The sequence below is a fragment of the Ceratotherium simum genome, chromosome 2 (assembly GCF_057802395.1).
Source record: "Ceratotherium simum simum isolate JZ-2026a chromosome 2, ASM5780239v1, whole genome shotgun sequence".
NCBI classification, from domain to species: Eukaryota; Metazoa; Chordata; class Mammalia; order Perissodactyla; family Rhinocerotidae; genus Ceratotherium; species Ceratotherium simum.
In genome coordinates this window covers 23,815,011-23,829,876 of record NC_141901.1, presented here as the reverse complement: position 1 = coordinate 23,829,876, position 14,866 = coordinate 23,815,011, and the positions used below count along the sequence as shown (strand labels likewise).

Below are 14,866 nucleotides of genomic sequence, written 5' to 3'. Positions count from 1 at the left end.
AGAATCAGTAGTGCATATGAAAGAGCTTTCACTGCTGAAATATCTTGTAATTAAAAAATTAGCATACTAAAACCTTTGCAAATGTCTGGGCATTTAAAGAAATCTAAAATTAGTTGTTTTCTTATAGAAAAACTAGTTATTTACCAGCTTAGTTTTATGTTGCTTGCTCTTCCTAATGTGGTTCTTTTCCCCCTGTTCCTGCCCCAATTTGCCTGTAGTTAAGACAGGTAAGATAATTAGATAAACTGGAATAGGAGATGTTTTTAGGAGTTAAGGGTGTTTGGATAAACATTTATTTTTTTTTTAATTTTATTTATGTTTTTCCCCCAAAGCCCCAGTAGATAGTTGTATGTCATAGCTGCACATCCTTCTAGTTGCTGTATATGGGACACGGCCTCAGCATGGCCGGAGAAGCGGTGCGTCGGTGCGTGCCCAGGATCCGAACCCGGGCCACCAGCAGCGGAGCGCGTGCACTTAACCGCTAAGCCACGGGGCCGGCCCTGGATAAACATTTAAAGTATACTTTGAATTACGATATTTTGGATTTTGACAACTGAATGAAATGTGGATCTTGAGTACTGCCTCCATAGAATCCTGGTAGATTTGGTCTGTTGTTTCCTACCTTTGAAGATATTTCTTGGTTATATGGAAGCCTGAAGAACTCAATCTACCTCAAAGAGATATCTCAGGGGCCGGCCTGGTGGCGTAAGCAGTTAAGTGCGTGCACCCGCTGCGGCAGCCCGGGGTTTGCCGGTTCGGATCCCAGGCGCGCAGCGACGCACAGCTTGTCAAGCCATGCTGTGGCAGTGTCCCGTATAAAGTGGAGGAAGATGGGCATGGATGTTAGCCCAGGGCCAGTCTTCTTCAGCAAAAAAGAGGAGGATTGGCAGATGTTAGCTCAGGGCCGATCTTCCTCACCAAAAAAAAAAAAAAAGAAGAGAGAGAGATATCTCACCTTGTTCTGAGTTGATTGATGATTTTTGACTTTGCCATCAATCCACAAAGCAATACCTTTTCTGGATTGTTTATTCACTTACTTCATTATACTGTTGGAAGTTCTAGCACAAATAAAACACTGATAAGACTCCAAAGGATTTTTTTTCTGTTCCTGTTAAATCCTAAGGGTACCTTATATGCTTTTCTCTACTAAAAATAGATCCTTGAGAGTAGTAATGAAAATATTCTTTAGACTAGAATTTTAAGTATCCATGTCAAATTTTACTCTTCATGCTTCAGTTCTCATCAGTGAAACAACTTTTGTGAGCATATGACCACCAAGAACAGATTGGCTTCATGGCATAATATGAGGGAAGTGCTTCTGCACAGTCTGTTCATGCTGGTGCTCTTGATGCTGCAACTTCTGATGGACGAAAGCTGTAGGCTCAACATCTTTTGCTTTTGGAGTTGCTGGGCACTGGTACAGGGAACATTGCTAGCCTTCTGATGCCAAAGAAAGAGAAAATTAGACCCCAGTGGGAAAAATTGTTGGTATTAAAGGTCACCTAGTACTATTCCTTGTTTTCTGGTAGTTGAATTTTTATAAGAGATATCTTATGAGAATAAGGTTTGGAATTAACAATTAACAGTAGAAATACATTTTGAATATCTGAGAAGGGTTTTTAGCAGTATATAAATAACATTTGATTATCATCATATGGTATTGCGGGGGAAAAGCAAAGGTCTAGTGCTCTAGGTTTGTTGTTCAAAACCATTTCTACAGAGGAATAACATTACCAGCTCCTGTAACGCTGCCAAGATGAGTTTAGTTAATAACTCATCTCATAATGGTCAAGTGTGGACTGTTTTACAAGAGAGCACAGTAAGTATTATCCTATTCATCTGAAACTATGTTGAGAAAAACTGCCTACATTGCAGAATTGGGCTGTATATTTTCTCTGGCTTCTTTATTATGTTGATCCCATTCTTTTCTGGTCTGTTTTTTTATGTGTGAATTCCCAGTAGTATAACTTGCACAATTGAAGTCCATTCAGATTATATCTAGCAAACACGAATAGTACGGCGACACATTAAGGGAAAGGCTGTGTTTGTCCAATATGACATCTTTATAGACTTTTCTTAAGCTTAAATTTTAACTTTTATTAATTGTTCTTGAGACCTGTGAAGTAAAAGGCACCAAAGTAGACATAGAGTTTCCCTCAAATTATCCAGGTAGCCTTTTTTTTAAAAGGAATTGGAGCTGAAGTTATTTTTAGAGTTTTAGAGACTTGGAATGTCAACACTTAAGTATCTAAAAAGGTTCAAGAATGGGTTACACTGTATCCTCCCTGAAGGGAACCCTCCACATTTCCTCACCGCAATCATAGTGTCTTTATAGTGGCATTTCTTTCTATTTTCCTCCCAATTTATTCTACATATGCTTAAAAAAATAATCATTATTTGATGCTTCTGATATACTCCCCTGCCCCTCCTGTTTTTCCAAATGTGGTACCTCATTTAATATTAGGCCCTCCCTATTGTAGTTAAAAAGACCCAGACCTATAATCAGTTGGAGCTTTTCCTACTCCTTTATGAAAGAAGAGTGGGCAAGTCTCACTGTGCTGGTGGAATTGAAGAACAGATGAGGCTAATCCTTACGGGATGAGTTGTCTGCTTTTTTTCCAGTTAGGAGTGGTAATTCCATATATTACTATAGGCAAAGATGGAGTAATCTCTTCTGTTAGACCATATGCTAATATGGTGCTGATAAGTAAGTGTGAAAAATGAAAGGGAAAAATACATTAATTGTATTCTCTCAATAAGATATGCTATCCAAGATAATTATTTCATGACAGTTTTAGTTATAGTACTTGTTTTATCATGAAATAAAAGATGGGTTTAGGAGCCTTTTATTGGAAAGACAATTGTATCAAATTAGTACCAAATTAGATTTTTGTCTTCATAAAGGTGAGCAAACCCATGAGCAGTATTTAAATTGATGTGTTCTAGTCCACAAATGAACAAATTCTGTTTGAGGGTTAAAGAAGCTATTATTTTGTCCTTTATGCTGACAGTTTCGTTACAGATTGGCCTACTGTTGGCATTAAAAAAATGTTTGGCTCCCTATGATCTTTGTGCATGCAACTATAATATTAATGCAGCGCCATAGCACTCCTCATTAAGAAATGACTTTAAATGAGGTTGAAGCATGTAAATTTGGAAAGATACAGATGTTAAATGCAGTCGTTTCTCTTTGTATACAGCCGTATGGCTAATAATTTCCAAGTGGCTAAAGCTCTTGTTAGCGGGAGTGCTGGTGTGTTAAGAATGGCTCTATAAATAACTTTAAGAACTGAAGTTGAAGGTGCTTCTTTTAAAGACTATTGTTAACTAAACATTATTGCCAAACAGATGGAAAGCATTCACCAGCCTGATGTTTTTAGGTCTAATTATATTATCACCAGCCCTGTACGGCTCAGTTGAAGAGGTGTATCCAGAGGCCAATTTATAATCATTTAGCCAACACCTGTTTGGGAGAAATTGACAGTCAAAGGGCACATTTTAAAAAAATCACATATGTTCTTGTGTTTATTGCCTCAGTGTGAACGTTGGCTAGTTGCAAACAAACTTGGTAGGAGAAGAAGGTAAAAAGGTAAACAAAGTAGCACTTCTCATCCATGTTTATCCGTCTTAATTTGGCCTTTTTATCTAATCCACTTCATGCTTCATGGATAAGTGAGACCAGCAAAGAGATATCACTCGTAATTTATGCAAGTATATTCTGTTCGGTCAATTAAGAGGCTTCTAGTAGGAAAAGGAAGTTCTTTCCTTTGTACAGCTTCCACACCTTTAGAGAAACATTTTCTATTTCACATAGAGGTATCTTGTTTAAATAGGATTGGCATTCTGGTGAGTGGCTTAAAAGAGTCACAACTTGATGTAAAAGCAAATGAGATTTACAGAACACTAAGTGTCTTCACAGACTCAATAGATGTTCTTTGAGCCCTCCTTTGTAGAAAGAGGGCTGTGGTGCCTCCTTTTTGCACCCGTGATATGTTAATTTAACTGTTAAGGGTCAAGGTTTTTATATGTGTTTCCATGCCTTGGAGGTTCAAGGTTCGTGGGGAGTGTAGCTCAAAGGGAAATTATTGGGAGAATAGGTCTACCCTATCTGAAAATAGTTTGAACCTGATGATCCTATCAACTCTTCCATTTTAGTGTTTTTCCTAGTTCTGACATATTTCTCTGTTGAAGGTTTTATGTATGTCACTTCCATTTTCTTATTGCCCATTATTAGCTCAGAGCAGTCTGGCTTCTATCCTTACCAGTTCACTGCATAATGCAGTATTGAAAGTTACCAGTGGCTTCCTAACTGCCTTAGGCAGTAATCGTTTCTCAGTCCTCATTCTTCATGGCTTCTCTTTGGTGTTTGGCACAGATGATTATTCTCATCTTAAGTGTTCTCTTTCCCTGACATCTGAACCACTATGTTTTCTGCTTTTTTTTGTACTTTTCGCACTACACTTTTGGTTTTTGTTATCTTATATGCCCTCAATATTCCAACTATGTATAATTTTCAAAAATTAGACATAAGTAATATAGCTTAACAGTTAAAGAGGAAGAACTCTGGAGCCATACTGCTAGGGCTTAAATTTTATGTCTACCACTTCTTAGCTTTGTGAGCATGGGCAAGTTAACAGTTTTATGTTTGTTTCCTCATCTGTAAAATTAGTTAATAAAAGTATACCTACCTCATTGGGTTTTTGAGTGCATTACATGATTTAATTTTTTAAAAGCCACTACAGTGCCTGGTATAAAGTAAGCATTCCAGTGGGGTACATTCTCCTGTTTTAGTTGTTTCTTTACGAGAATGCCCAAATATAAATCTTTAGTCCTAACTTTTTTTCTAAGCTCCCTTCCCATATTGCCATCTACCTTCCAAACTTTTACACCAGAATTAATTCACATATGTTTAGCGAACATTTGCTAGGGGAGAAGGATGTGTTATATGTCGGAGGAAATACAACTTCTGCCTTACATTAGTTTTCTATTGTTGTCATAACAAATTTCCACAAACTTAGCAGCTTAAAACAACTCAATTTATTGTGTCGTATTTCTTTGGATCATAGGTCTGGCATGGGGTGCCTTAGGTTAAAATCAGGGTGCTGGCAGGGCTTTTTCCTTACTGGAGCCTCTGAAAGTGGAAAAATCCACTTTCAAGCTCATTCAGGTTGTTGGCTGAATTCTTTTCTTTGTGGTTGTAGGACTGAATTCTCTTCCTTGCTGCTTACCAACCAAGGGCTGGTCTTTGCTCCTAGAAGCTGCTTGTTCCATCTCATTCTTGCTGTGAGCTTCTAGGGGCCTCTCTCTGGTGCTTACATGTGGGCCACTATATCTTAGAGCCAGCAACCGTGCATCCCTCTCATACTTCAAATTTCTCTGATTTCCCCTTCTGCCATATCGTTTCTCTGCTTTCCACTTCTGGCCAGAGACAGTTCTCTGCTTTTAAGGGTTCATGTGATTGGATTGAGCTCACTCAGATAATCTGGAATAATCTGTTTTAAAGTTTGTACCTTAATTACATCTGCAAAGTCCTCTTTGCCAGTAACATAACATATTCACAAGTTCTGGAGAGTAAGGTGTGAACATTTTTGGTGACCATTATTCTGTCTACAACATGCTGATAAAAAGCGTGAAATCTTGTTGGGAGATAGGTGAACAAATAAAACCAAATTGAAGGGTTAGAAATGCTGTAATAGAAGTTGGTACTGTGTACAGGGGGAGAACAAAGGAAGAAAAGAGTCAGTGTTACTGAGAGATAGACATTTGAGCTGCATATGGAAAGATGAGTACTTGTTTGATAAGTGGCTGGGGGAGCATTTCAGGGAGAAGAAGCAATAATGGCGATAGCAATAGTAATAACAACCGGCTATACCAAGCACTTTTATAAGATTGTATGACTGAAATTTTCAGAAACGGTAGATTCTATTATTATCTACCGTTATAGCTTCTACAGATAAAGTTATAGTGTCTTCATATTTAGAGTAGGAATGGTGAAATTACCTCATTGGGTAGTTGAAAGAATTAACATTGATTACACATGGCTAATGCATAGCGCATGGTAAACACTTAAAACATGGTGGAGGAAAGAGAAGGGGGTGGATGAGAGAAATACTTAGGAGATGGAACTGACTGGAATTGGTCACTGTTTATGAAGGTAGGGGACCGGGGAGAATTCATGGTGACTTGGGGTGCTTTTTGGTTTGGGGGGTTACGTGGATGGTGGTGTTATTCCATACTGCAGGAGGAGAAACAGGGTTTTGCTTTGTTTGTAGTGGGGACAGGGCTTTGGGAAGAGAAGGGGTGAGTTCAGGAGGGATCTGTGGGAATGTTTAGTTGAAATTAAATGGAGACTTACATAGTATAACAGTCAAGCACTCAGAAAAGAGGTCAAAGACGATGTTGTCACTATTACTTCAAATTCATCATGTGTAAAGTGGAATTTATCATCTTCTTCTCAAACTGGTTCCCCATCTTAACTCGCTTTTTTCTTCTCACTATTCTTTTATTTTCTCAGGCTTGACGTCTTTTTTTCATCCTTGACTCCCAGTTCTCTGGGGGGGGGGGGCGGAGGGGGGAGTCCTGTTTACGGTGTTTGCAGACGTTTATGGTGTAAATATTCCCGCCATGGCCCATTTCAGACTGTGGCGGCTTTTGTGCTGCAACGGCGGAGTTGAATAGCTGCAACAGAGATCACATGGGCCTCCAAAGCCTAAAATATTTACTATCTGGATCTTTACAGAAAAAAAGATCCAACCTCTGATATAGTGTCTCCAAAATAATAAACTATTAATGTGGTAGGATAATTTCGTATCTCTATTCATTCCTATCCGTCAAGACCATCAAGATGGGTGGCGGGGGGAGTGGGTCATTCGAGAGGGCAACGTGTGACATCATGAAGGGTCTTGAGATCATTTTTTGGACTTAGGCTTTTTCTCTCAATGAGAAGAATGATAAGATCTAACTTATGTTTTAAAAAGAAAACCCTGGCTGCTCTTTTGAGAATAGACCACAGGGCAACAAAGATTGAAGCAGAGAGATCTGTTGGGAGGCCATTGTTATAAATTCCAGGTAAGTCTCTGTTTGGATTAGGGTGATAGCTATGAAGTGGTGAAGCGAGTTCAGATTCTGGATACATTTTGAAGATAGAGCTGACAGGATTTGCTGATGGAAAAAGAGGAGGTAAGGATGAGTCCAGGGTGCAGTAGTACTGCCAAAATGATGCCTTAGGCTGGAGCCTGAGTTGTTGAGATCACGTTATAGCAAGTTGCTACATAAGGAGTTTTAGGAAGAAAATTGAGACTTTACCAATTCCCATAAATTTTTTTTACTTCTTCTTAACTATATATGTTTCATGAGGAAAAATTCTTTGTCTAAAATAATTTTTCCTTTACTTTCAAGAAATATATTTAAAAATAAATCTAGGAAGCGTAGTAAGATTTCTGAAATATGTCATTTTAAGAAAAGGAAACCATGATAAAACCCATGTTAGTTAAGACTATTTTAATCCTGTGATTCTATGGCTTTTTAAAAAAAAAACTATTCAGAAATTAAAATTTTGGTGGAGTCAATACTAGCACCTCATCCAAAATCTTAAAGTATAGTTTTAAAAAGTTGTGAGTTAATGTTTCATTGTATTGTGAATAAATTATTACTCATGTCTTTTATGTAGGTTTTACTTGTAATGGACACAAGGACAGAACAGACATTTATTTTGAAGGTAAGTAGAATTTGTATGTTTAACGAATTTAGAAATTTATTTTCAAATTATGCTTCTGAAAGAAAGAATATTTAATTTTAATATGTTTTTCCTGGGTGTTTGAATGTTCTCTTATCTTTGTGATGATCTATATTTATTTTACTTTCTGTCCTTCCATCAGATAAATAGTCTATAGCATACATTTAAAAAGAGTTTTGGGTTATAGAGTATGGGGGAAATAATTTGGATAAGTTGAAGACTCATTTCATGTGGTTTAAATGTATAGCGTGTACATCTCTAATACATTTTGTATACTTTGTGAAGACCACACATAATTTCACCTTTGATTATGATTACAGTTCCTAAGAGCTGAAATTTTGCCTTAAAGTCTTTGTTACAGGTATTTGGGAAAGTGTTATCTACATCCCTTTCTCTCTTTTGGATCTACATTCAAATTTGATTCTGTATATAACTCAATTTGTAACTAAATGAATAAAGAAAGAAAAACCCCTCAATTTTGTAATTTCAAAATTGTATTTGAAATGGATTGTGACAGTACATATTCTAAAAATATCCTAATTTAAGTGTTTCCACAGCATCCTGAATTAATCAATTTCAGATTAATTTTATGTTTCTTTTTCTGATACTTTTACTTATCAGCGTGGCAGTAGGTCACTTTGATATATACTGAAACCAATTTCTTTTTATGAGTATACTTTATCGCTGGCATTTCCCCAGATTTTTAAACCAGGATATGACACCAGAAACTACACACACCTTGTTCCTTTGGAGCAAACTTAAAATAACCTTTGTACTTTTTTGGAATAGAATTTTAAAATTGCATATTTAATCTAGGAATACCTTTTGTGTCTCAGGAACTTGAATTGATGTCACAATGTCTACTGCTTTAAAGATATACATAAGTAAAATAAAACTTCAGAAAAGGTCATAGAGAAATAACTGCGTGTCATCCTGATGACTTAGTTGAGAGCATCTCTAATAAAAACACTGACCCACGTAATTGATTTTAATGGCAGCTTTGTGGCATCTTCCGTTCTCTGGATTCGCGCCAGATGCCATCAGCAGAGCCTCCAGGGACTGAGGGGCATAGAGCAGCAGATGAGTGGTTTCTCTGAAGCCCAGAGTAACTCGGATAGATTAGTTTGGTTGATAAACACAGAGCACAGCAGGCTCCAAAGGCAACTGAGGGTACAACTGACCTTTTTGTTCTCTGTCAGGGTCTAAGGAAAAGCAGTGAATACAGCAGGAACAGAAAGACCATCATCCCCCGCTGTGTGCCCAACATGGTGTGTCTGCACAAGTACATCGTTTCTGAGGAGTCGGTATTTCTTGTGCTGCAGCATGCGGAAGGTTAGTTTGTGGTTTACTGTTTATAGAGCACTAAGACGGTCACCTATTTAGCTTTTTAGTTTCTATCATTACTTCTGTCATTACATGAGCGAATAAAACATACGAAACGCATGTAAAAAACTGTTTCCTTATTCCTCTGCTCTCCCTGCCTACTTTGAGTTGTGAGGGAAAATGAAAACCCAGGTGAGCAGTCCGTTTCATTTGAACGACAGTAACATTCTTAGATAGACTTAACTACTTTCCTCTAGAATTCATCTGATATGATGAGAACTTTAAGGTGAATGTGTGCTAAGAGAGCTAGGTTTTATTTTAGGGATTTCATTTTGTTCTCTGCTAAAAAGATACGTTAATGTTAGATGACTAAAATAAAAAGCATCCCCTGAAGAACTAATTAATTACCTCCTTTTTTAGAAGGTATGAGTATTGGCTTAACATTTGACATTACCTAGTTGTTCAGGTCTGGGTTTTTACAAATACTGCCATTGGCATCACATATGGGTACAAAGCAGAGGTAAAGTGCTCTGCCTTCAAACTATGAAATTTCAGCTCTTAGAAGAGGGAACAGGTAGCAAAAAAATATTATGTTTTGATTTGTTTTTGCCCTTTAACGTCTGAATTTAAATAAATAGTCTTTTATTTAGAATGACTAAATACAGCATATAAATATAAATCCACATAATAAATATTGCCTTTTGGCTTTTAAGAGGTGTTCTTAAAATAGTAAAAATATTTAAATTATTTTCCATATTTCATGAAGGTGTTATTATTATTTTTATATTACTGAGAACTATTACATTAAAAACTATTGTGCTTTACTAATAGGCATAACATTTGAATTTAAGGCATTTTCCCAGGAAAATGAGTCATTGCTTTGTGGAATGAGGTCTCTTATGATAACTAATGCAAGATTTTTGATGGGGGCAATAAACTATTAATATTGTTTATTATGAAGTACAGCACAAGATAACTACAGATGGAGGGAAGACCTCCATATGTAGTATTTAATAGGAAATTCAGAAGGGGCTCCATGGTCTCTCAGGTATTAAGAGAGTTAATTGCGTGTGTGAATTGGATAACTAATTCACCTTTGTTCAGACATTATAGACAGCTTTTATCTGAGGATACCGGTGCATTACAGACATTATTGAATTAGAGGTCGTGTCATCTGATAGCGAAATACAGCCACCTCTGGTGTGGAACAAAATAACTTGCGTAGTAATAATCCATTATAATTTAGAACAAGGTCAGTAGGATGAATGTAATTATAGTCAATATTCTCTTACCCAGTTTGGATTATTCATGTTGGAGATTATCTGTGGCAAATTTTCGATCCTGGTTTACCTCTGCTGTTTGTGACTTCCTCTTCCTGTTCTTCTTCCTCTTCCTTCTCCAAATCATACTTCGGTTTTTCTTCTACCATCCTCTTACCTTCTCTTATGCTCCCGAAAGCTGATATTTCAACTGATTTTACTTTAATACTCTAGAAAATCTTAATAATCTGTCTTAAAGACATAGGCATATGGCTTTCAACTTTTCCACTGTTTTAGATTATCTTTAGCGAGTCTCTTTTCCTTTATTGTTGACCATGCCTGACTTTGAATGGTTACAGGACAATAGAGTTTGTCCTGGATTATTTAAATTTGGGGAGAGGGGGGAGGATTTCTTTTGATTGTCATTTCAGGTGTCTATAGTTTAATTTTAAGAAGATTTTATAATACAAAGGTCTTAAATTGTAATGCAAATAGGGACTCTGGGTTCATTTAATATTCAACAAATTTATCGAGCGTGTATTATGTACTAGGCTTTTAGGTGAACAAGACAGGAAAAGAGCTTGTTCCTTCCAAACTTACATTCTTGTGGAGAATCAAACAGAAAAACAAAAAGCAAGAGAATATTGGATAATAATAGGGAGTACGCTGATCTTTAACTCAGAGAGATCTGATAGAGAACGACTGGTGGGGGCGCTACTTTAGGTTAGGTAGTAAGGAAGCGCCCTCTAGGAAAGTGACCTTTAAGAGGAGTTCTGAATGACAAAAGAAATGACCATTTGGATGTAAGGGTGAAACACATTCCAGCTACATGGATCAGTGTAAGAAATCAAGACAAAAACAAACTTGGGATGTTTGATGAACGAGAAAGGACACCACGTGGTTGGAGTGTGGTAGGTGAGGGCAATGGTGGTATAGGAGGCTATTGGAGAAGCAGGCAGGAGCCTTGTTTGCAGGGTAAGGACTTTGGCTTTTCAAATACATTGGGAAACCATTAGACTTCTTAAGCAGTAACAAAATCTGATTTACATTTTAAAAAGATCACTCTGGCTGTTGTATGGGGAATGGAGTGTAGAAAGGCCAGAATAGAAACAGTGAGAAGGCTAATAAAGTATAGTCTAGGCAAGAGATGATAAGGGTGTGGTCTTCTGGGAGTACTAGTGAAGATGCTTTGAGGGTAAAATCACCGGGTCCTGTGATGGATTCAAGGTTAGCAAAAGAAGAAACTAGGGTAATTTCTTGGATTTGGAATGAACAATTGAGTGAACTGCATGATGGACAGTGTGTTGTCTTTTACACGTCAGTGGTACTTTCTTTGTTACCTCCGTGTGTTAGGAGGTTGTGCACGTATCATAAAAATGTCACTTTCATGTGTGTGAATTACTGAAAAAGTTAACATTGAACAATTGTTTTCTCCATAATATGAATGCTTGAATATTTGTGATTTGTGGCTTTAGCTTTCCTCTGCTTACAGAACTATTCATGATTCACATGAGTCTCTTGGACTCATTTCCTTTTCATTTTTACTTCATTTGGTCAGAAATATATTGAGTGCTTACTGGGATACAGGCTTAGTTCTAAAATGGCAGTGAACAAAATAGGTGAAGTCTCTGCCCACATGGAGCTTACCTTATAGAGGCAGAAGAGACAAAGCAAATACATAGGTAAATATATGTCAGATGGAGATTGCTATGGAGAAAAATTAAATAAAAGAAAGGAGAAGGGGATGCCAAAAGGGTGAGGTAGGGGTTGCTATTTTACAGAGTGGTCACCTAATAGAAGAGGACATTTGGCCAGTGACCTGAAGGAAGTGAGAGAGAGAGCACTGTGGATACACGAGGGAGGACTATCTCAGCAAGAGAGAACAAGAACACAGGCCCAGAGGCAGGAGGGTACTCGACGTGCAACAAACAGCAAGGTCAGTGGGCTGGAGCAGAGTGGGAAGAGTGGCAGGAGATGAGCTTAGAGAAGTGAGGAGGCAGGTGGGCAGATCCTGTGTGGTCTCATAGGTCACTTTAAGAATTTGATTTTTCTTTTGAATGGATAGGAAGTCACTGGGGGCTGGTGAGCAGAGGAGTGACAAGATAGGGATTGCTCTGGCTGCCTTGTGGGAAATAGAACACAGGAGGGCAAAGGCAAAAGCAAGGGATGAGTTTGGAGGTCATTGCAGAGGTCCAGGTGAAAATGATGATGGCTTGGACAAAGTGTTAGTAGTGAAGGTTGTGAGAAAATGGTTATTAGATTCTGAATATATTTTGAAGATAGAGCTGACATGATTCTGCCTTGCATGGCTCCAAGGTTTTTGGCCCAAATAACTGAAAGAATGGCATTTCCAGTTACTAAGATGAGGAAAGCTATAGGAGGGATAGATTTAAAGGAAAAAAATCAGAGATTCAATTTTGGACATGTGAGTTTGAGATGCTTATTAAATATCCAGGTGGTGTTGGGTAGGCAGTTGGATATCCCAGACAGGATTTTAGGAGAGAAATTTAAAATCTTTATTGTTCCTATTAATGAATCCCTTATTTTAACTCTGAGGGAGAAAAGGTGGGAAAATAATTGTATTCAGTCAAGGCCATGTGTGTTATTAAAACTTTAAGTTCCTAAGATTAGGCATTATATCATATCCATCGTATATATCCCAGCATTTAGCAGAATGCTTGGTACCTAGAAGGTGCTCGGCGTATGATTGTTGAATACTGAGTCAATCGGAGAAGAGATGAATGACTGAGAAGAGAGTGATTGGAAAAGCAGCTGAGTGTGGACATACCAGATAGATGGGGGATGGGAAAGAATTCTCCCCAAGTTACTTGGGGACCCAAGGGGTGAAATGATTCTCTTTTTATTAACTAGTTTTTTAAAAAATTATAGAACTAATACATAAAGAAATAAATTCAAACTATATAGAAGTATATAAAGTAAAAATAAAAATTCTCCCTCCTTATTCACTTTAATGCCCAGTGCCATTCTCTAGAAATAGAGGAAAAAATTTCCTATGTGTACTATAGACATATTCTCCATGCTTGTCTGTTTTTTAGAAAAACAAACATAAATGGATCTTACATATTATTCTGTAGCTTGCTTTTCCTCCCCATCTTGGCAATGTACCTTGGACAATTCTCCTTATCAGTATGTGGTATGTATAGGTCTGCATTAAGAAAGGCAGCATAGTGTAGTGATTAAAAAACAAGGATTCTAGAGCCAGACTACTTAGGTTGAAGGCTGGCTCACCATTTACTAGTTGTGTGACCCTGGGAAGTTACTTAACCGTTTTGTGCCTCTGTTTCCTTATCTATAAAATAGGGATGATAATAATTACCTATGTCATAGGGTTCATGTGAGGATTAAATTGTTGATATATGTAAAGCACTTAGAATATTGCCTGGCGGGGCTGGCCCCGTGGCCTAAGTAACCTGGCTCTGTCTGCTTCGGTGGCCCGGGTTTGGTTCCCGGGCATGGACCTACACCACTCATCAGTGGCCATGCTGTGGTGGTGACCTGCATACAAAATAGAGGAAGATTGGCACAGATGTTAGCTCAGGGCGAATCTTCCTCAGCCAACAAAAAAAAGAAAGAAGAAAAGAATAGTGCCTGGTAAATGGTAAACACTATGTAGGTATTTGCAAATATTGTTATTATTTTACTAGATACAGAGTATTTGGTTGTGCAGATTTACCATAATTTATTTAACTACTCCCCTATTAACTGGTGTTTAAATTGTTTCTAGTACTTTTCTGTACTTTAGGTTTTTTTTTTTTTTGTGAGAAAGATTGGGCCTGAGCTAACATCTGTGCCAGTCTTCTTCTACCTTGTATGTAGGACGCCGCCACAGCATGGCTTGATGAGTGGTGTGTAGGTTTGCGCCCGGGATCCAACCCTGTGAACCCTGGGCCACTGACGTGGAGCACATGAGCTTAACCACTACGCCACCAGGCCAGCCCCTAGTGTTGTTTTTTGAGAACTATTTGTAGGACAGATTTCTTGAAGCAGAATTGCTGGGTCAAAAGATGATTTTGATCATTGGTCTGACAATATTTTATCGTACATATTAAAGTCCTAATTCTGGTCAAGCAAATTTAACAAATTTTCTTTGCAATCTTGCAGAAAACCAATAGATCAAAATATGATGAGAGACAAAGAGTGAGTTTTTATTAAACTTTATGAATTGCTATTTTCACAGTGTAAAATAACTAATATCTGCTATTTTATATGCTTCAGTGGAGCTTAGGAAGGTGTTATGTATATATATATACACATATATATTTTTGTGAGGAGGACCAGCCCTGAGCTAACATCCAATGCCAATCCTCCTCTTTTTTGCTGAGGAAGACTGGCCCTGGGCTAACATCCGGGCCCATCTTTCTCTACTTTATATGGGATGCCGTCACAGCATGGCCTAACAAGTGGTGCGTCGGTGCACACCCGGGATCTGAACTGGTGAACCCCAGGCCGCCGCAGCGGAGCGCGCGCACTTAATCACTTGCGCCACCTGGCCGGTCCCCGTCAGGTATATTTTTAAAATGTTAAAAAC

The 14,866-nt window shown here is 37.9% G+C and overlaps 1 protein-coding gene across 1 annotated transcript in view; it reads left to right on the top strand.

The window, feature by feature from the left end:
* Positions 1–14,866, top strand: part of RPS6KC1 (ribosomal protein S6 kinase C1) — a 178,245-nt gene that overhangs the window by 126,095 nt on the left and 37,284 nt on the right. The window contains exons 9-10 of the mRNA XM_004424901.3: positions 7,670–7,717; positions 8,935–9,067. Of these exons, the coding sequence (XP_004424958.1) occupies positions 7,670–7,717; positions 8,935–9,067 (181 nt within the window). The remainder of the gene's footprint in view (positions 1–7,669; positions 7,718–8,934; positions 9,068–14,866) is intronic.